The sequence below is a fragment of the Hyla sarda genome, chromosome 9 (genome assembly GCF_029499605.1).
Source record: "Hyla sarda isolate aHylSar1 chromosome 9, aHylSar1.hap1, whole genome shotgun sequence".
Classification (NCBI taxonomy): Eukaryota; Metazoa; Chordata; class Amphibia; order Anura; family Hylidae; genus Hyla; species Hyla sarda.
Window position 1 is genome coordinate 24,842,570 of NC_079197.1, and position 23,113 is coordinate 24,865,682.

Sequence of the window (23,113 nt, forward strand, 5' to 3'; positions counted from 1 at the left end):
GACACGCCCCTTTCTCAGCAGTGGATGTCAGAACGAGTGAGCAGTAGAACGAAGGGATTTATGAGACAAATGCAGAAGCTAGCCACTTAAAGACATGGAAAGAATTGGCATGACCTAATGAGTAACATATAGAAGCATGATTTATCTTTTCTCACATATACGATACTATGGGGTCTAAAGTGGATTAATACTAGAGGTATTGTTGTTTATGGATGGACTGGATGGAGATGGCATCAATTGCGATACATAACAGGACTTTATTTACAGGCTTGCTAATATTTTTAACATTTTATCTATTTTTCAATTTAGAAAAAAAATATCTTTTAGCAGATAAAATTGTTTTAACTTTTTTTTTTTAGAGTCTATTTTCATTTCAGTTTTTCATAAGTTTTGAAAAAAGTGAAAGGGTCTGAAAACTTTTCGAATGCACTGTATGTGTATAGATTCAAGCCGTAAGCGCTAGCTTACCTCTGTGTCCAGAAAGTGCACGGACTGCTGTGGACCCACCACAGGATTCAATAGGAAATCAAAATGTCCAGCACTGCAACTTCTTCCGAACAATGTGGAAAGTGACGCGTTTCGGCCTGACTAGCAAGCCTTGGGTTTATTTCACACGGCAGTACTTCCGCTTGCGGAATTCTGCCTCAAATTAAAGCACGTAGACTTCTATGGGATTCCGCAGTCTCATTCACACTCCTGAATTTCCACTTGCGGAATTCCGCTTGACTTCAATGGGTAGGAAAATACACAGCAGCAAATTTGCAGTAAATAACAAAATACGGCACACGGGACCCTACCCTTAAAGTCACAAAATTCTGCCGAAGGGTCATTGATTCAAGGATTTAAAGGGAACCAATCATCAGATTTTACCCTATATAACGCTTGGCAAAGCGTTATATAGGGTAAAATCTTTATTTTCACCATTCCCGGGGGACGCTCCTGCCCCCAGGGATGGTGAAGATATGAAGTTATAAACTAGTCACCGCCGCCGCCGTAAGTAGTCACCTGGGCGGGGAACTCTTCTCACCAACTCCCGTTCTTCGGCCGGCAGCGACGCCCCCTCCGCTTGATTGATGGGCCGCGTCATCACTCTGCTCCGTCCGTTCAGTGACGCGGCCCATCAATCAAGCGGAGGGGGCGTCGTTCCCGGCCCAAGAACGGGAGTAGGTGAGAAGAGCTCCCCGCCCAGGTGACGACTTACGGCGGCGGCGGTGACTAGTTTATAACTTCATATCTTCACCATCCCTGGGGACAGGAGCGTCCCCCGGGGATGGTGAAAATAAAGATTTTTCCCTATATAACGCTTTGCCAAGCATTATATAGGGTAAAATCTGATGATTGGTTCCCTTTAAAGTCAAGAAGGAATTTTTCTCCCAATGAGAATATTTGGCTGCTTCTTCATGTTTTTTTCTTCTTCTTCTGGATCCACACTTATGGGTAATAGGCTAAACTAGATGGACATACAGTATGCCTTTTCTCAGCCCTACAAACTATGTTACTATGTTAACCTACCTACCAAAAAGATAGCCCCCATAATACAATCATTTATTTGATGGTGTTACCTTTTGGGTGCAGATTCATCACATATGGGTTCCTCCAGTTCATGTCAAATATATAAAAGCAGCACAATGACCAGAAGTCCACAAATACTGGGGTTAGACTGTTCAGCTGATCTGCCAGCCAAAAATCTGCAAAGCCCACCCGATGTAGAGGAGCTGTGGCCACTTTGTACTGTTCAGGATGAGAGGGCTCAGTTTAATGACTGGACATTATTATAGAACAGTAAAAATATAACTAAACAAGATGCCCCAATTCACACTGACTAATTTGATCTCCTTTTTTATAGAAATCATGGCTTATAAAAAAAAAAAAGAAGGACCACTAGGGGTCCCAATACAATGCAGAACATAATCCTGTCCGGCTGCAGCATTATCTTTTTCCAAGCTGAAGTACAGGCAGGGGCAAAATCCAGGAAGTGAGGGCGGGACTAGTACTTCTCTGTGCTCACTCCTGTCCTATCAGACTGCAGCATGAACACAGAGAGGTGGAGGTGAGGGTGGTCTCAGTGCTTGCCTTGGACATGCCCCTACCTGAGCAGTGAATGTCAGAATGAGTGAGCAGCAGAATGGAAGGATTTTTGAGTCATATACAGAAACTAGGCACATAAAAAGATGTGTAAATCATCTGCATGACCTAGTGAGTAACATATATCAGCATAATTTTTTTCTGTGATATGACCAGTATGCTTTAACTTCAAGACACATGCTTTATGGTTTGTGTGATTTATTATATTGACGCACATGACACAATAAATTTGTCCACCCCTGATATTCCCCATTACTGGCTGGTGATAAGTTCATTATTAGAATGAAAATATAGGAGAAGTTTGAGACGGTGCAGTTTTAATTTGGTGATTCTCCTCAATTAGTTGCATGGAGAGTGACTCCAACGGAAGAGCCAATAAAGATAGCGAGAGAGGTAAAAGTTCTTTCTAGACTATGTACTTTGTGTCTAACATGCTCCATTAATTCTGTAATTAGGCATTAGGCCCTGCGTTCTTATAATGTAATTAGCAAAGTCATTTAGGAAATGAATAGAAAGCAGTTACAAAGGACAATCTGAGCTCTTGGTATTGAAGTTACAGGCAACAGGATGAACCATTCATTTGCATTGTACTATCAGGGTTGGACAAGCTTCTAGATTAAGCTTTACCATCAGTTTCAGCAGCCACATCCTGGACTTGTAGTAAAAGGTTTTGGTCGGATTGAGGAGAAGGAGGAGAAGAAAGCTGTAGAAAGCCAATGGATTGACCTGGAGAGGAATTGGGAATAGCTGGCTGTATAGGCAACTCAAGACACTGACACACCAGGTTACTCCAAGAAATCCGGCAATCTGTAAACCAAGATGATGAAGAGCAGAATTACCTACACGAAAGATGGTAGATCAAATTCTGGGGCCACCCCAAAAATTTCATCAAAGAAAATAATTATAATAATGTACCATAAAATGAAGCATGAACCACTGCAGGGCTTAGGTCCCCCAAGTGTCTCTGTCAGCCATTGTTCAAAGACACTCAAGTGACATTGTCAGTAGTGTTGAGCGGCATAGGCCATATTCGAATTCGCGAATATTCGCGAATATATGGACGAATATTCGTCATATATTCGCGAATATTCGCATATTCGTAATATTCCCGTTTTATTTTCGCATATGCGAAACTTCCCGTATGCGAAAATTACCATATGCGAAAATTTGCATATACAAAAATTAGTATAAGCAAAAATTCGCATATGCAAATTTTCGTATATGCGAAAATTCGCACACCAGTCTCACACAGTAGTACTAGAGCCTTCTTTACACCACACAAGCTGGAAGCAGAGAGGGATGATCACTGTGATGTGTACTGTGAAAAAAAAAAAAAAAAAGAATATTCGTAATTACGAATATATAGCGCTATATTCGCTAATATTCGCGAATATGCGATATTCGCGAATAAAATTCGCATTGCGAATATTCGCGAGCAACACTAATTGTCAGTGACAAAGTGATTTTATGGGGCCTATTGCCTGGATTTCTTTAAATAACTGTTTATTTAAAAAAGGTTTAGTCATTTTTTTTTTTAGCATAGTACAAAGCATATGGCAGTGGCGTTGCGACCCGGGTGCGGGGGGTGCGGCCCGCACCGGGTGACACCAACCTAATGGGGTGACACCAAGATGCTCCGCAGCACCCCCCCCCCATCTGTGCCCGACCGGCCTCCCATCCGTCAGGAACCCCCCCCCCCCCCCCCCCGCGCTGTGTGTGCGGTGCGCCCCTCCGTCAGCAAACCCCCTCTTTCACCTTCACTGTGCGCCCGACCGTCATCACACCCCTCACCTTCACCAGTACTGTGCCCGGCCTCCGCTCCCACGTCTGCGCCGGCCTGACGTCACACCGCATGGCCGCGCAGGAGGACGTGAGTTACGTCACTCGCACGGCGCCCGGTGAGAAGGAGCGCTGCGCTGGATGGGTGAGTGTGTATGTCTGTCTCTCTGTCTGTCTGTCTCTATCTATGCTTGTGTGTGACTGTGTGTATGTGACTGTGTGTGTTTGTGTGACTCTCTGAGTGTGTGTGTGACTCTGTGTTTGTGCGACTCTGTGTGTGTGTGACTGTGTGACACTGTGTGTGTGCCTGTGAGTGTGTGTCTCTCTGACTGTGTGTGTGTGTGTGTGTGTGTGTGTGTTTGTCTCTCTGTGTTGTATGTGTTTTTTTTTTATTGTGTTTGTGTGTGTGGGGAGGGGGGGGGGGGTATGACCAGTGATCTATTGTGGGGAGACTTTGACCCATTGTGGGGAACCTGGAAGGGAACCTGCGGCCTAATGTGGGGAAACTACTACCAAATGTGCGGTGTCTATGCTACCTAATGTGGGGAGTCTGTGCTACCTAATGTGGGGAATCTGTGCTACCAAATGTGGGAAGTCTATGCTACCTTATGTGGGGAATCTATGCTACCGAATGTGGGGAATCTGTGCTACCTAATGTGGGGAAATTGCTACCTAATGTGGGGAAATTGCTACCTAATGTGGGGAAATTGCTACCTAATGTGGGGTAACTGGTACCTACCTAATGTGGGGGAACTGGTACCAAATGTGGGGAATCTATGCTGCCTAATGTGGGGAATAGATGCTACCTAATGTGAGGAAACTGCGACCTACCTAATGTGGGGGCACTGCTGCCTACCTAATGCTCCCCCCCCTGGCAGTAGCACCCTCATCATCCACCAGCAACACCCCCCCCCCCCCCAGCAGCACCTCCATCAACATATCCTGATGGTGGATGATGGCGGTGCTCCTGCCGGGAGGATGATCCTGCCAATGGATGATGGGGGTGATACTGCCAGGGGGGATGGCCAGTAGCACCCTCATCATCCTCCAGCAACACCTCCCCAGTAGTAGCACCCCCATCATCCACTAGCAACACCACCAATACCCCCCTCCCGTGGTAATAGCATCAGCTAACGGATGTTGAGGGGTGTTACTTTGGTTGTGGTATTATATTCAGACGGTGCACTGTATGGCAACGTTATATTCAGAGGGCGCAGTGGGTGGTAGTATTATATTCAGAGGGGGCAGTGTATGGCAAAGTTATATTCAGAGGGCGCAGTTTGTGGTAGTATTATATTCAGAGGGCGCAGTTTGTGGTAGTATTATATTCAGAGGGCGCAGTTTGTGGTAGTATTATTAGAGATGAGCGAACTTACAGTAAATTCGATTCGTCACAAACTTCTCGGCTCGGCAGTTGATGACTTATCCTGCGTAAATTAGTTCAGCCTTCAGGTACTCCGGTGGGCTGAAAAAGGTGGATACAGTCCTAGGAAAGAGTCTCCTAGGAATGTATCCACCTTTTCCAGCCCACGGGAGCACCTGAAAGCTGAACTAATTTACGCAGGATAAGGCATCAACTGCCGAGCAGAGAAGTTTGTGACGAGTTGAATTTACTGTAGTTTGCTCATCTCTAAGTATTATATTCAGAGGGTGCAGTGGGTGGTAGTATTATATTCCGAGGGTACAGTATGTGGCGGTATTATATTCAGGTGTACAGTATGTGGCAGATTTATATTCAGGGGTACAGTATGTGGCAGATTTATATTCAGAGGGTACAGTATGTGGCAGATTTATTTTCAGAGGGCGCAGTTTGTGGTAGTATTATATTCAGAGGGCGCAGTTTGTGGTAGTATTATATTCAGAGGGTATAGTGTGTGGCGGTATTATATTCAGGGGTACAGTATGTGGCAGATTTATATTCAGAGGGTACAGTATGTGTTTGTATTATATTCAGAATGTACAATGTGTTGTAGTATTATATTCAGTGGGTACAGTGTGTGGTGGTATTATATTCAGGGGTACAGTATGTGGCAGATTTATATTCAGAGTGTACAGTATGTGTTGGTATTATATTCAGAATGTACAGTGTGTGGTAGTATTATATTCAGTGGGTATGGTGTATGGAAGGTTTATAATCAAAGAGTATAGTGTATAGTAGTATTATATTTAGAGGATACAGTGTCTGGCAGGTTTATAATAATACTTGTTTTCATATAGAGGATGAGAATGCGTTGACATAGTGAGGAGACGTCTGGGCGTCACATTCTGCAGAGAGAAGTTTTAGCTGGAACAAGTCCTGGCGGTATGTACCATCTGAATTAGATAAGTGAAGACTATAGAGAAGACGTCACCTGTAGTCACTGATATAATTGTGTATTCTCCTCACTATAGAGAAGATGTCACCTGTATCATTGTCCTCACTATGTCCTATCAGAGCTGGAGTCACTTGTCAGTTCTACAGTTAGGTCAGTGAAACTACAACTCCCAGCATAACCTCACCACTGCTCAAAGGGGTACTCTACTGGAAAAAAATAATTTTAATCAGCTGGTGCTACAAAGTTAAACAGATTTGTAAATTACTTCTATATAAAAATCTTAATCCTTCCAGTACTTATTAGCTACTGTATAAGCGATTCACAGGAAGTTATTTTCTTTTTTAATTTCTTTTCTGTCTGACCACAGTGCTCTGTGCTGACACCTCTGTCCATGTCAAGAACTGTCCATAGTAGGAGCAAATCCCCATAGCAAACCTATCCTGCTCTGGACAGTTCCTGACATGGACAGAGGTGTCAGCAAATAGCACTGTGGTCAGACTGGAAAGAACTACACAACTTCCTGTGGAGCATACACCAGCTTATAAGTACTGTAAGTATTAAGATTTTAAATAGAAGTAATTTAAAAATCTGTTTAACTTTCTGGCACCAGTTGATAGAAAAGTAAATGTTTTCCAGTGGAGTACCCCTTTAAGTAATTCTGGGAGCTGTATATTTCAATGGTGAAAACTTCTTTAACACTTTCCTATTCTGTGGCAACTGGTATATCTGATTATTATACTGGAATTTCTCACAATGCGCTACAACAGGGGTGTCTGTCACAACAGGCTAAAAAACTTACTGGGGGGGAGGGGGGAGGTATGGGGGGACACCATTTTCTACCGCACCGGGTGACACCAACCCTAGCAACGCCACTGGCATATGGAAAAGTGAAAAAGAAACATGGTCACATATTGGACCCTGTAGATGATGTTAGGAGAAGTACCATACATATTGTGAGAACAAACTAGATGTATCATTTCCATATACTACATAATAATTTAAAGGGGCACTGTCAGATCCAAAATATGTTGTTACTGATGAAATTTAAATACCTTTTGTAATATATTTGCTTAAAAACGTTTGAATATTTAATAAAGAAAATGTCTAGGGGTCCCCATACCTACTGGGAAACTAACCAGTCGTGCAGCAGCATCAGGCTTGTCCATGAGTCATGGACAAGAGATGACTCATGGACAAGGCTGCATGAGCAGACACACCAATCACCTCCCACCACCACAAGGGAGGGACACGCCCCCTTCCACCTCGCACCAATCACCTCTCACCACCACAAGTGAGGGACATGCCTCCTTCCAAAACACACCAATCACCACCCTCCACCACATGGAGGGACACACCCCCTTCCCCTGAGAGGATTTCTAACACTGGGAGCTAATGTAATGAGGTATTTTTATAATAAATATAGGTGATAGAGGCATAACAATGAGATGTACATAGTCAGGAATAGGTACTGAGTAACAGACACCCATAAGGTGTCTGAGGCGATCACCTCAGGCGTGCTGCTGCAAGGGGGCACATCGGCTAAGGATGTCTGGCACAGGGAGTCCAGAACACATTACACTTGACAGTGATTCCCAACCAGGGGGCCCCGGCAGGAAAGATGACACAAAATGTTGTTGAATTTTCCATCCTGGCCTGCGTATCTGTGGCTCACTTATGGTGCAGCAGGGCCTGCAGTTCTGTGAGTGAGTCACAGGGGCGCAGGCTGGGTGAAAGAGAAGTCTGTGCGCACTGCCGGGATGGGATGCTGCAGCTCTGATCCCCATGTATCCTCCTTTTTCTGTGAAGCAACTGTGGACTCTGGATTCTCCCTGGTCCCTCAGCAGAATGGGAGCGTATGGAGCGGAGGGTAACACCCTAGCGGAGTAGCGGCTTGACGGGGGTTTTAGTGTACTTAAAGGGTTAAAAGGTGTCACAGACATCTGGGGGGTTAAATGGGCGTTTTTTTCCTAGTGGGGTTGCTATTGGGGGGCGCAGTAGCCAAGGGGTGGAGTAACGGGGGTATATAGGGGCTGGAAGGGGAGGAGCCAGACAGCGGCGGGAAAGTTAGGTGAAGAAGTCTCACCCACCCTTTATGCGTGCGGTTGTGGTTCAGTTGCGGGGGGCAGGTATATGGGTCCTTGGAGGTGTGTAAGGTTTTAAAAATATTGTTAAGAGTATGGAAATGGTGGAGAGTTGGCCAGTTGTTATGGTACAGCTGGACTGGGCCTCCTGGTGGTGTGTAGGGGCCCCAGGAGTTTTGGATGGAAACAGGCACTGAGCGGTGTGGGTGCCCTTGGGTCAGGGAGTTGCGGCCAAGGGTAAAAGGAACATTTAGTGCATTCGGTTTGGTAAAATTTGGGAATACAGTTGAGACCTCCAGGGACCCATCCTGTTATTTTTTGGTCATGTTATGTATAGAATGTTGATTTATGTTGTTTATACTGTTTATATTGTTATTTATAATATTTATGTGTGTATAATGGTGTGTTAAATAAACGGGCTGAAAGCCCATTTTTTTCCAACAGGTCTTGTGTATTTTATGGGAAGGGGGTGTTGGAGAGAGGGCAGGGTATGGAGTTCGTTGGGGGTAGTTTACAGGTTTGGTTATACACAGAGTACATATCTAAAATCCCTCCAGTCATGATGTAGATAGAGGGAAGGAGCAGGGGAGGCGCTGACAGAAGCCTACTCAGCTTCAGGTAGTGCACCCTCACCCTTCCTTCACTCCTCTACACCTCTGTGTCACCCCTGGACACCCCTCTGTTATCCCGTACACACCTCTATCACCCCTCTACACCCTTCTGTCACCCCTGTACACCCCACTATTACCCCGTACACCCCTCTGTCACCCCTGTATTCCCCTCTGTCACCCATGTACAGCCCTCTACACTCCTGTCTCCCATGTACACCCCTGTCTCCCAGGTACACCTCTCTACACTCCTGTCTCCCATGTACACCCCTCTACACTCCTGTCTCCCATGTACACTCCTGTCTCCCATGTACACCCCTGTCTCCCAGGTACACCCCTGTCTCCCAGGTACACCCCTCTACACTCCTGTCTCCCATGTACACCCCTCTACACTCCTGTCTCCCATGTACACTCCTGTCTCCCATGTACACCCCTCTACACTCCTGTCTCCCATGTACACTCCTGTCTCCCAGGTACACCCCTGTCTCCCAGGTACACCCCTCTACACTCCTGTCTCCCATGTACACCCCTCTACACTCCTGTCTCCCATGTACACCCCTGTCTCCCATGTACACCCCTGTCTCCCATGTACACCCCTCTGTCACTGTGTCTGGAGGCATTGTGTGTGGGGAAGGCTGGAGAAATATGGGTAAGGCAGGAGGCATTGTGTGTGCTTGTTGGGGGGGGGGGGTTGGAGGCATTTGAGTGAGGCTGGAAACCTTGTGTGTTGTGGGAAGGCTGGTGACACTGTGTTTGGAGGAGGCTGGAGGCATTTGTGGGGAAAAGGGCAGGATAATGCTGGAAAAGTGCAGAGGCTAATATGTTTGTGTTGCAGGTTCTGGCCTAAAAAGTTTTGTCTAGAAGAGATCATCATGATGTCCTGGGCCAGGTGGGGAAGACAAGAAAAAGAGAATGACTCTGATCAGTGTATATGTAATTTGTGAGTCGCTGCATATAGCAGTACTGTAATCTACATAACAAACTTAAAAAAAATAATTCGGTAGGGGTGGTCTGCGAAAAAAAGAAATTCTGAGGTGTTCCCTGAGCCCAAATGGAGGAGGGGGCGCAATCTTCTGTTCTTGCCTCAGGCGCAAAAGGAGCCCTCTACAGCTCTGCATATTAATTCTTTTTTTCTCTTTTGTGGGATCTGACAGGTACGCATTAACAACAGAATAACAAAATATTTCTAATAGACTAACATGTTGAGTATAGAAGCAGCATCAGGGATTGGATGACCAATCAATAAGGGAATTACCTGGATTATTACAGCACAAATGTCATGAGGTTTGGGGCATATAACTTAACCACAGTGTGTGTATGGGGTGTAAAATATGTCTCCAGCCTTACTTTTATCCCTCTTATTACGGCTTTTATTAGCTCAAAAACACTTTTATATGCAGCCACTGACAGTAAGATTGGCGCTGCCAGGGGTTCGCTATGCCCCACGGCCGCCACGCCTATCCCCCGTACACCAGCGCTGGGAACGCTGTTTGATTGACACACAGGTCCCAGCGCATGCGCCCCTTATCTATCATATGTAAGCGCCGACCGACATTTCTTTACAGAGTGCGAGCGCTCACTTCAACTGTCTGATGCCTCTGTGCGTACGGACAGTGCCCGTCCTTCTTCTCTTACTTCTCCCACTGCGGGAGACGCGCTGGGTGCTTCTGGATTCCCTAGAGACAGAGAGCGCTCACTCTCTGCCTCCAGTATTGCCCGGGCACACGGAGGTGTCAGACAGAGTGCTCGCTCTGCAATGTCGGTCGGCGCTCACACGAAAGATAAGGGGCGCATGCGCTGGGACCTGTGTGTCAATCACACAGCGGTCCCAGCGCTGGTGTACAGGGGCCACGCCTCTCCGACTGTCAGTGGCTGCATATAAAAGTGTTTTTTGAGCCAATAAAAGCCATAATAAGAGGGATAAAAGTAAGGCTGGAGACATATTTTACACCCCATACACACACTGTGGTTAGGTTATATGCCCCAAACCTCATGACAGTTGCGCTTTAAGCCACAATTATAGACAAATGCGACGTAAGTATATTAAACTAAACAGTCAGAACTGTGCATGTCTGCTATTGCGTAAACATCCACAGTTAAGGGAGAAAAAGTATGTGAATCTCTGATTGAATTAATACTTCATGAGCTAATTAGTTAGTATTACAATTAAGGAGATGAGATTGGCAGAGCAGGGATCACGGGTGCTTTGCCTGGTACATAAAAGGTATACAAAGCCTGGTTACCCACACATCTGTCCCCTTTAAGAAAGATTGGTTAGTGTGAGCCATGGTTCTATGCAAACAACTTTCAGAAGACCTTGGAAAATGTATTATAAGTTAAAATCTTGACCTTCTCCCTATCGAGATATTGTTGCATGAATTAAACAATGCGGTGTATCCAAGGTATCCCAGGAATATCGGGGAACTGAAAGACATACAGGGAGGAATGGTCCAAAATTCCTCTTCAACATTGTGGCAAGTTTATTTACAGCTAGAGAAAATAATTGGTGGAAATGATTGCTGCTAAAGTGGGCTATTAAAGGGGTTATCCAGGAAAAAACTTTTTTTTTATATATATCAACTGGCTCCAGAAAGTTAAACAGATTTGTAAATTACTTCTATTAAAAAATCTTAATCCTTTCAGTACTTATGTGCTTCTGAAGTTAAGGTTGTTCTTTTCTGTCTAAGTGCTCTCTGATGACACGTGTCTCAGGAACCGCCCAGTTTAGAAGCAAATCCCCATAGCAAACCTCTTCTAAACTGGGCGGTTCCCGAGACACGTGTCATCAGAGAGCACTTAGAAAAGAACAACCTCAACTTCAGAAGCTCATAAGTACTGAAAGGATTAAGATTTTTTAATAGAAGTAATTTACAAATCTGTTTAACTTTCTGGAGCCAGTTGATATATATATATATATATATAAAGTTTTTTCCTGGATAACCCCTTAAAACTCACAGGTTTGCTTATATTTTTTCTCCCAGCATTGTGGATGTTTACTCAATGTGCCCTCTAAAAGAAATCAACACAACTGTGTATTAGTTTAGTTACGTTAGGTGGACTTGTCTATAATTGGGACTTAGATAAAAATCAGAGAACATCTACTAGTAATCGGTGCAGAAAGAAATCGAAAAAAGATAATTGCAAACAGTATGGGGGAGATTTATCAAAACCTGTGTAGAGCAAGAGGGGGGCAGTTTCCCCTTATAAACCAATCTAATGGATTTTTTTCATTTGTACAGAGGCCTAATTTAAGAAACAATATGATTGGTTGCTTTGGGCAACTGCACCCCTCGTCTTCTACACAGGTTTTGATAAATCTCCCCTATGAGTTTTCTCAATCATTTGTTTCCAGTTGTTTCAGGTCTTCAAAGGATCTAAACACATAAGTTTACTTGTTCTTGAACCTCTAGACATCAGCTGACGGATTGTCTTCGTTTTCAATGGGGCCTTCTAATTGTTGGCAGTATATCATTGTTTTAGGACAGTGGTTTCCAACCTACAGACCTCCAGATATTGCAAAACTACAACTCCCAGCATGCCCGGACAGCCAACGGCTGTCCGGGCATGCTGGGAGTTGTAGTTTTGCAACATCTGAAGGTCCGCAGGTTGAAGACCACTGTTCTAGCACTTCCAACCATCAGCATCCTCTGTTCTAGGTCTTTTAAAGTGGTACTCCGGTGGAAAACATTTTTTTTTTTTTTTTATCAACTGGTGCCAGAAAGTTAAACAGATTTGTAAATTAATTCTATTAAAAAATCTTAATCCTTCCAGTATTTATTAGCTGCTGAATACTACAGAGGAAATTATTTTCTTTTTGGAACACAGAGCTCTCTGCTGATATCAAGAGCACAGTGCTCTCTGCTGACATCACAAGCACAGTGCTCTCTGCTGACACCATGAGCACAGTGCTCTCTGCTGACACCATGAGCACAGTGCTCTCTGCTGACATCATGAGCACAGTGCTCTCTGCTGATAGCTCTGTCCATTTTAGGAACTGCCCATAACAGCATGGCCCTCATTTACTAAGAAAATCAAGTTGTAAGTCTATGTTGCTTTCTTACCCGACTGCTTTTTTCCCCTGGTATTTATTATTATGTTGCATCCTGTTTGTCGCACGTGGGTTTTGTTGGTTTTGGTTTCCAACTCCTCTGAGTTGTCGGGGAAAAATCCACAACAATTCAACAAATTCGGGTTGGAAACCTTTATAAATACTTGGGAAAGCTCAGAAATGTCAGGTAACGCCCCTTTTTCGGGTTTGGGAGAATCCACATCGGGTCCGTCGGGAAAAAATGTCGCATAGTGTCGCAGACTGGCGCACAATGTCTGCGACATGCCGCAGACAAAGATGCGCCAAAAAAACCCGACAAAAGAGGTCGGGTTTAGAATAGTAAATGAGGGCCCATATGTTTGCTATGGGGATTTTCTCCTACTCTGGACAGTTCTTAAAATGGACAGATATGTCAGCAGAGAGCACTGTGCTCGTGATGTCAGCAGAGAGCACTGTGCTCTTGATATCAGCAGAGAGCTCTGTGTTCCAAAAAGAAAAGAATTTCCTCTGTAGTATTCAGCAGCTAAAAAGTACTGGAAGGATTAAGATTTTGTAATAGAAGATAATTTACAAATATGTTTAACTTTCTGGCACCAGCTGATTTAAAAAAAAAAAAAAAGTTTTCCATCGGAGTACCCCTTTAAGCTACCTTAGTTTTTCAAAAGTGATATAACTGTGGTGATGCCCAATTCACTGACCTGATTTATATCACCTACGGAAATCCTGAAAATGTGACCTGTTGGGGGGGGGGACTTGAGGACCGTCCTCCGGAAACACTGCTCTATTTTGCAGGCACCACAGACAGTTGTATGGGGGCTTTACCTCAAATAACTGAAGGTAGGATAGATGGTCTCTTGGGTCCAGTTCGAATATTAGGATGTGGTTGACTCCAGCTTTCCTCCAGCCATAGTAGTTAATCCCCCAAAACAAGAAGAATTCAACAATCAGAAATCCTCCTCTGTAGAAGCGTAGTAGTGGCCAAACAGTGGTTACCCTGGGTAAACGGCAGACTAAAATGCAAAATTATACATTTAGGTAACAGCTATTATCCGTCACCTCCCTTAGGCTATTTTCTGACATTCTGACAGACATTCTGCAGACATGGCGGTACTAAGACCGCTCAGGAATGCGTCGTCTCATAGACTAGAGGTCTGTCCATTCTTTCTGCAGACAGCACAATCTGAATTTCTGTGCCAAAAACAACTGGCGCGGAAATTGTGCCGTGTGCGCAGCGCAGCAGAATCCCATTCAATTCAATAGGACTCTGCTGCTTCGCAATCTCTGTGCGGAATTCCAATGTGGACTTCCACACGGAAATTCTGACGTGTGAACACAGCCTTACAGTGACAACTACTTTATTTCCTATGAGAGAGACGAAAGGTTGTCACTGCCCCAGCCCTGTATATCAGCAGGAAATTGCAACCACTACCACTTATGCCCCTTCTCATTCATTGGTTATATCAAGTTGGTGGAGTCTTTTAAAGAAAAAAAATTGGGGGTCCAGCCTGCAGGTCAGTGTATAATGTTGTGTTTTCCAAATAGTGTGTCTCCAGCTATTGCAGCATGCCCGGAAAGAAGTGGATCTACTAGGAAGGCAAAGTATAAGTCCTTCCTTTATATTTACCATTCCATTTTAAATCCACTTCTGGCTTTTGCTTAAAAACTACAGTGTTCACTTTTCCAAAAACTGCCAAGTGGAAATACCAGCTTAGGGTCTCTGCACGCGGCAGAAATTCTGCTTCAAATGAAAGCTCAATACACTTCTATGGGATTCCGCACTCCTGTTGACACTTCGGAATTTCCACTTGCGGAATTCCGCTAGCGGAATTCCGCAAGCGGAAATTCCGAAGTGTCAACGGGAGTGCGGAAACCCATAGAAGTAGGAGGAGACAGGTAGATCAGCTCACCGGATAGACGTCCTTTCCACAGCACGGCAGGCGTATGGCTACACCAGACAATGGAAATAAGAACAGATTGCCAGCGTGGAACATGCAGATAATCCATGACGCGTTTCAGGCGTGTACCGCCCTTAGTCGTATGCGACTAAGGGCGGTACACGCCTGAAACGCGTCATGTCCTCCCGTTCCTGTGTTTCTGATTTTACTCAATAAAGGATTATCTGCATGTTCCACGCTGGCAATGTGTTCTTAAACCCATAGAAGTGTATTGGGCTTTCATTTGAGGTGGAAATTCCGCCGTGTGAATAGACCCTTAAAGGGGTACTCCCCTGGAAAACTGGTGCCAGAAAGTTAAACAGATTTGTAAATGACGTCTATTAAAAATTCTTAATCCTTCCAGTACTTATCACCTGCTGTATACTACAGAGGAGATTATTTTCTTTTTGGGTTTCTTTTCTGTATCGACCACAGTGCTCTCTGCTGACACCTCAGTCCATTTTAGGAACTGTCCAGAGCAGGATAGGTTTGCTATGGGGATTTGCTCTACTCTGGACAGTACCTGACATGGGCAGAGGTGTCAGCAGAGAGCACTGTGGACCGACAGAAAAGGAAATTCAAAAAGAAAAGAACTTCCTCTGGAGCATACAGCAGCTGATAAGTACTGGAAGGGTTAAGATTTTTAAACAGAAGTCATTTACAAATCTGTTTAACTTTCTGGCACCAGTTGATAAAAAAAAAAAAAAATGTTTTCCAGTGGAGTACCCCTTTTAAAGCTTCATAGTTGGTGGAGGCCCCTGGGCAATCGCCTCCATAGTCCTCCCTATAATCTGGCCCTGGGGTATACAGTATATACCTGTTATAATGATGAGCAAACAGAAGGCAATTATAAGTCCAGAAAACATCCCAACACGGAAAGTGATCCACACTGGAACTGGCTGAAATAAAGCACAAGAAGATTTTGGTTTAAAGGGAAATACATGACATGTAATATACTCTGACTACTTTTTAGAGACCATATTTTGCAGCATGTTGGATCACTTTTTTTTACCTTCAGAACCTTTCTTTTGGCTGCAGACTCCTATAAAGAACCGTTGTGGCATAGTGACACGCCACTTGGTGAAGGAATTATTCTGCAGGATCTCTTCTCGTACTTGCTGCACATTACATGGAGGTCCTGATATACACTAAAAATGCTGTTTTATGTTGTCCCAGAGAAGTTCTATAGGGTTAAGATTTGGGGACTGTGAAGATCAGGGAAGCTAGAAACACTCACTGCGTGCCTATCATCAAGTCATGACTTTACAACCCTTGTGGTACCGTTCTTTTGCCATAGGGAAAACAGCCTGGGCCGTAGAGAGAGCCTGTTCTTTACATGGCTCGAGCATCTGGCACATCCCGTATTACACGAGGAGGTGGAAAGTAGACATATTATTTCTATTTATTGGGTAAAAAGGACCTGATCAGCTGACAAATGAGCATTGGCTAGTTGGTCAGCTGAACCTTGGCCCAATTGATGTGTGATGTCCCAGTACAGGTACATGGTCCTGTACTACCTGTAGGTCCTGTCAGGTGGAGTTCCTCAGTGACCTGGGGGCTCCCGTGCAGGGTCTCTCCCTGTTGTCTCCTCCTGTTGTCTCCTCCTGTTTAGTGTTGAGCGGCATAGGCCATATTCGAATTCGCGAATATTCGCGAATATATGGACGAATATTCGTCATATATTCGCGAATATTCGCATATTCGTTATATTCTCGTTTTATTTTCGCGTATGCGAAAATACGCGCATGCGAAAATTAGCGTATGTGGAAATTCGCATATGCGAACATTAGCATATGCTAATTTTCGCATATGCGAATTTTCGCACGCCAGTCTCACACAGTAGTATTACAGCCTTCTTTACACCACACAAGCTGGAAGCAGAGAGGGATGATCACTGTGATGTGTACTGTGAAGAAAAAAAAAAAAAAAAAAAACGAATATTCGTAATTACGAATATATAGCGCTATATTCGCGAAATTCGCGAATTCGCGAATATGCGATATTCGCGAATAATATTCAAATTGCGAATATTCGCGAGCAACACTACTCCTGTTGTCTCTCTGTTGTTTTATATGGTGTGTATATCACTTTAATGCTTAGACAGGATCCTTATGCATAGTTAGTATAAAGGACCTGTGGGAGGTCTCAAGGACCTGTGTGTAAGTTGTCACATGTTATGTTATGCAGTCACATGATTTGTTGTCACATGTACTCCCAGAGGGCACCAGCTTAACCTATGGGCTTTAGTCCAGCCCCCCCCCCCCCCCCCCCCACTATATAAAGGGGTGGCCATTTGCAATTCTCGCTCTTAGACCCTACTATCTGATCTGAGAACAAGTCTCTTTGCTACCAGCTCAGCTACCAGAGATCTCAGGACAAGTGATCAGCATCTGGAGGCCACAAAACAACAGGTCTCTCCAGTAAGTCTCAAGTCTATGTCTGCTGTCACTGAAACTAGTCAAGTCCTGCACATAGTCAAGTCAAGTTAATTACAAGTATTGGTCCAGCAAGCTGCGAGGTCCTCTGGGTCCTGGCCACCTCTCTGGGAATTCTGGCCTTAGCGGTGAACATAATTCCATCTGTTTTCTACTCAGTAAAGCCTCCGTTTGACCATAACTGGTTGTGGACTCTCATTCACTATTAGCAACTGGGATAGCGGAGAATCCGGACGTGTGGTGTTCCGGAGCCCGAAAACCAAACTGGCGTCACAAACACATAGGGGTTAATACCATCTGACCCCTGGGGTTAATAACATAAGATCCCACCATTCACACCGCCACACCCGTGGTCCCGCCATTTACCCGGTGGTCACCACAGATGCCCGCCTGTCTGGCTGATAATTGCACCACACAATAGGTACTGGAACTAGAATTGATTGTCTGCTCTTATAGTCCATCTGTGCTAAGGTACGAACTGCGTGTCCAGACACAAAAGTTGGACACCAGTGTTGTCAGAGGCCGGGCCCGACGCTCTGTGGCCCCTCGTTATAGAACAGGAGCGGACTCATGACGTACCGGTACGTCATGGGTCCTTAAGGGGTTATTAAACCATATTTGTATATTTATGGATAGTACATGAAAAGAAGGTCAGACTGGCACTAGTGACTGATATACCTATGTGAAGTGATGAACGCTAGTGTGTTGCTGTTGTAGTATGCTCGCAGTGGAGGTGTAATGCCGTAAACAGTTCACAATTGCAATAGATACTTGGAGAAAGAAATGAAGCTGCACTCACCACTTCTTCTTCCGGTGCTTTTATTTAATCTCTGAACAGTGGGGGACACAGGTTGCAGGTGCGTGTAAGAGCTCTTATACACACCTTCAACCTGTGTCCCCCACTGTTCAGAGATGAAATAAAAACACCGGAAGAAGAAGTGGTGAGTGCAGCTTCATTTCTTTCTCCAAGTATCTATATTAATGGATAGTGGTCACATGACACTCACAAGTTATAAACACGCCCACATTTATAAAGGACACACCTTCAATCATGATGGACACACCCATCATTTGAGCATAAGTGGCTCCAGAGAAAGCCAGGATGGACACGAATGAACGGAGGAGCGGACAAAGGTCTCCTGGAAGTCCTGTACAGCCCTCCCGCACAAGGAGGATAACAGCTGGAGGAAGCTAACAGAGGCGGCCATTTTGATGGACATTTCAAGATGGATGGATGAAGTACTAAGGAAGAAATCCCAGCTGGTGAGACAAGATTTATGGACACGTCTACATAACCCTCCTACATTATTTACTCATGCTAAGGACGGCCTTTACATGAAGATTTCTAGTTTTATGTACTGTCAGCCATGATGTCAAGAAGATTACAATAAATGTATAGAGCTCACTCTCTCCATGGTCAGACCGGTTATATTTTAGCGTTCCGGTTATATGTAACAATAATAAAAGAAAATTGGTCAATGATAGCGAATAAGACTGGACAATATGAGAACTTCTGCCAAGCCCAGACATGGCGGCTGCTGTTTTCATGTAACTTCCGCACCCCCCCCCCCCCCCTCCTCTTCTTAAGACTTAGAGCAGATCTATCAATAGGACTATAATTGTAACAGGAATATAAATGCTAAATATTCTTCAGTAAAAGGTAAGAAATCGTCCGTTGTGAAGTTTATTTATTTATTTAGTTGGAAAGAGCTGGCACTAAAATCTTCTTTTTGCAGATTTATGAGTGGATGTAACATGCAGAAAGGCATTAACATAACGGCACATCAGCATTTTCCCCCGCTGAAATGCTACTACATGCAAATTAAAATGGAGCATTAGAAGAGGCTGAGGAAATTTTATGATCATTAAAGTTTGTGACAGGCACATACTAAATCCTGCTACATCTGCGACTCGATGAAGGTGTGTCTGGGACCGCTTTGTAGCCAGAGGGGCCTGCAGTGCATTATGGGTCCTTAACAAAATGGCTGCTGCTTGTTAGGGGTTTTCTGGGATCTTTATCCTTAGGGTAGACTATAAATGTTAGATCAATGGCCCACCAATCAGAAGAATAAAACACCTACCATATATACTCAAGTATAAGCCGGCCCGAATATAAGCCGAGGCCCCAAAAACCCAGGAAAAGTTATTGACTCAACTATAAGCCTAGAGTGGGAAATACATCATCCCCCCCCCCCCCCATGTCATCATCCAGACCCCCGTCATTAACTCCCCCGTCATCATCACCCTATCATTATCACCCCCGTCATCATCACCCCGTCACCATCAACCTGTCATCATCCAGACCCCCGTCATCATCACCCTGTCATCATCCCCCCCCTGTCATCATTCAGACCCCTGTCATCATTACCCCCCCCTTCATCATCACCGCCTGTGAATCCCTTCTCAGTGGTCTTCAACCTGCAGACCTCCAGATGTTGCAAAAATACAACTCCCAGCAGCCATCGGCTGTGCGGGCATGCTGGGAGTTCTAGTTTTGCAACATCTGGAGGTCCGTAGGTTGAAGACCACTGTGGCCTTCGTCATCATCCAGACCCCCCTTTAGTTTTCTACTCACCTCCCCTCGGTGGGAAGGAAGGGTGAGCTGGTCCGGGCCATCTATGCTGCAGGGACCGTCCGGTGGGGAGGGTTAGTCATTCCGGGCTGTCCCATCTTCACCGGGAGGCCCTCTTCTCCGCTCCGGCCCAGCCCTGGACTAGTGACGTTGCCTTGACGACGACGCACAGGGACGTTCATGCGCAGGTATGTCTGCTGTGTACGGACGTCCCTGTGTGTCGCCATCAAGGCAGCGTCACTAGTCCGGGGCCGGAGCGGAGAAGAGGGCCTCGTGGTGAAAATGGACAGCCCGGAACGACTAACCCTCCCCACCAGACGGTCCCTGCAGCATAGATGGCCCGGACCAGCTCACCCTTCCTTCCCACCGAGGGGAGGTGAGTAGAAAACTAAAGGGGGGTCTGGATGATGACGAAGGCCACAGTGTTCTTCAACCTGCGGACCTCCAGATGTTTAAAAACTACAACTCCCAGCATGTCCTGGACAAAGCCCCGCTGGGTGAAACGCGTTGGAGGTCTGGTGGGTAACTGGGGAGCGGAGGGAGTTCTATTAATTCATGCCACTATTACATGTGATTCTCATTGCAATCCACTTTTGTGTGCTTTTTTAAACATATTGGTCTTATCTATCTATTTTGCACGTTTTTTGGCACTTTAATCATGTGATTTGCACTGCAATTGACAAGTGAATATTTATTATTTTTATGAGGCAATGTTGCCCTTATATGTGTCTTATGTGTATATAATCTCTTCAATTTCACTTTGATATACCTGTCTTTTTGCACTATTGTTTAGCACACCTGGACTATATATATATATATATTTTTTTTTTTTTTTTTACCCCCTTCTTTGTCTCCCCCTGCTCCCTGGTTCCCACTTTTGTTTGTCCACGCTGTGTGTGTATTTTTACATGTCTTTGAATTATCCTAAATAAAATGTATTTTATTTTATACATGGTCCGCTTTCAAGTGGTTTCTTTTCCCCTTTTTTGGTTCTATAGTTAGAGTGTTTACCACAGGACCCCATACATATATGAGCATATCTCCTTCCCTTTTTGGCGTTTTGACTTAAAGTAACTTTGCTTTACACGGATCCATGTACTGCATGTGTGACAGTAAAATGACTGGCAGAGGAGCGGAGCACCAAAACAAGATGCCAGGGCTGATTCTAACATCTGATCTCTCGCCATGCCTCGCTGGAGCAGCTCCTGAGCCATGAATACTATAAAACATCAGGCTTTCTTCCATGACTTTGCCTCAATAAATACTGGGATTATCACTGTGCATCGTTCTAGGCAGCTGCTTGATAACTCCAGACTATGGAGGCCGATGGGTTAACCAGTTATTTCTCCGTTCGTAGTTTAGTTCCCTATTTTATCTCCAGTAAGGACAACTAACTAAATGTAGCTGTTATCTGTTTCAATCTAAAGGATCTGCAGGTTTATATGGAAAGAAAAAACAGACAGTGGTGGCGCCATCTTTGTGCCGTTACCAAGGGCAATACAATAACAGTTTTCACTTTGTAAAATGCCCACGTACCTGGACGTGTTGGGCTCAGAGTTCAACACCTTTTTGCGCATAAACAGGAGTAGTTGCGTGGCAGCCAGGACCCGGTTCCGTAGATGCACGGAGTTTGCAGAGAAGACTTGGTTCCGTTGGACGGCTCGAACGGAGAGGTAAAAACAGGTTTTTCTAAGGGCGCACACCGCTACGGTAGGTTAAAACCACGGACATCAATAGTAAAATAATAAAACAATAATAAAGCCGTTTTATTATTTTACTATTGATGTCCACGGTTTTAACCTACTGTAGCGGTGTGCGCCCTTAGGAAAACCCGCTTTTACCTCTCCATTTGAGACGTCCAACAGAACCAAGTCTAATCTAAAGGTCATAAATGTTGATAGACGCACGTCCCATCTTTGGACCCATCTTGACGTGTGGCATCGGCCAGAGCGGGCAGGAGAAAGTGTTGCTCAGGTTTACTTTATTGTATAACAGACAGCCTGGGCATCTTCTGCCGGACACTCCTTTAAGTTACCGTATTTTTTGCCGTATAAGACACACTTTTTCTTCCCCAAAACTGGGGGGGGAAAGTTGTTGCGTCTTATACGGCAAATACACATTAAAACCGGCGGTTCCTGCGGCCATCAACGGCCGGGACCCGTGGCTAATACAGGACATCACAGATCGTGGTGATGCCCTGTATTAACCCTTCAGATGCGGCGATAAAAGCTGACCGCCGCGTCTGAAGCGAAAGTGACACTAACCCGGCTGCTCAGTCGGGCTGTTCGGGACCGCCACGGTGAAATCGCGGCCTCCCGAACAGCTTACAGAACACCGGAAGGGACCTTACCTGCCTCCTCGGTGTCTGCTTCGTGCCGGGATCCCCTGCATTGCCGGCGCTCTGCTTCGTCGTCATGACTTTCGTCGCGCACGCCCCTCCCATTATCCAATAGGAGCGGCGTGCGTAGCGACATGATGGCGGTGACGGAGAGCGAGGATACCGTGCAGCAGAGATGTTCCGGAGTGAGGGGAAAACACCGGGGACTCAGCGACAGCGATGGAGGGCGACATCCAGGGCAGCGGTGACGAGCGGTGACTGGTCCGGAGCGGCGGGGACATGTGAGTATTACCTCCTATACCAGTGGTCTTCAAACTGTGGACCTCCAAATGTTGAAAAACTACAACTCCCAGCATGCCCGGACAGCCGTTGGCTGTCCGGGCATGCGGGGAGTTGTAGTTTTGCAACATCTGGAGGTCCGCAGGTTGAAGATCACTGTCCTATACTTTACATTGTATTTGGTTCAGAATCTTTATTTTCTAGATTTTTATGCTTTAAAATTGGGTGCATCCAAGAGTCTTGAGACGCCGGATGAATGTGAACTGTCCCTTTCGAATGAATGGAATTAGTTCTAGCATCAGTTTCTCTCCGCTTCTTTTTAGGAAAGGAGGGAATAGCTGACTATCACTGGACATATCAGCGAGTCCTAAGTGTCCTAATTCCCCAATACAGTCCAGAGTTTCATTACAAACTTCTCCAGGGAATCGTAACCCTTAGAAAGAATGAGTTTTACAAGACCAAATGAACTGACGGGAGACTCATTGGAAATTGGCCAATAGATTTGCTCAACTCTTCCCAGCGTTTACTGTTTTTTTAAAGCAGTAGAAAATTGGTAATAATGTCATTGAACATGATAATATCATTAATACATAAAGATCCATTATTAAGAAAATGCCAAATCCTCCTCTTGCATCTCTT

At 45.0% G+C, this 23,113-nt stretch overlaps 1 protein-coding gene across 3 annotated transcripts in view; it reads right to left on the reverse strand.

Moving 5' to 3' along the window:
* LOC130291079 (xenotropic and polytropic retrovirus receptor 1 homolog) overlaps nt 1–23,113 on the reverse strand; it is a 105,611-nt gene that overhangs the window by 16,021 nt on the left and 66,477 nt on the right. For all 3 annotated transcript variants that reach the window (XM_056539452.1, XM_056539453.1, XM_056539454.1), the window contains 4 exons: nt 15,668–15,749; nt 13,739–13,926; nt 2,713–2,892; nt 1,563–1,731 (listed from right to left, as the gene is read on the reverse strand). In XM_056539452.1, the coding sequence (XP_056395427.1) occupies nt 1,563–1,731; nt 2,713–2,892; nt 13,739–13,926; nt 15,668–15,749 (619 nt within the window). The remainder of the gene's footprint in view (nt 1–1,562; nt 1,732–2,712; nt 2,893–13,738; nt 13,927–15,667; nt 15,750–23,113) is intronic.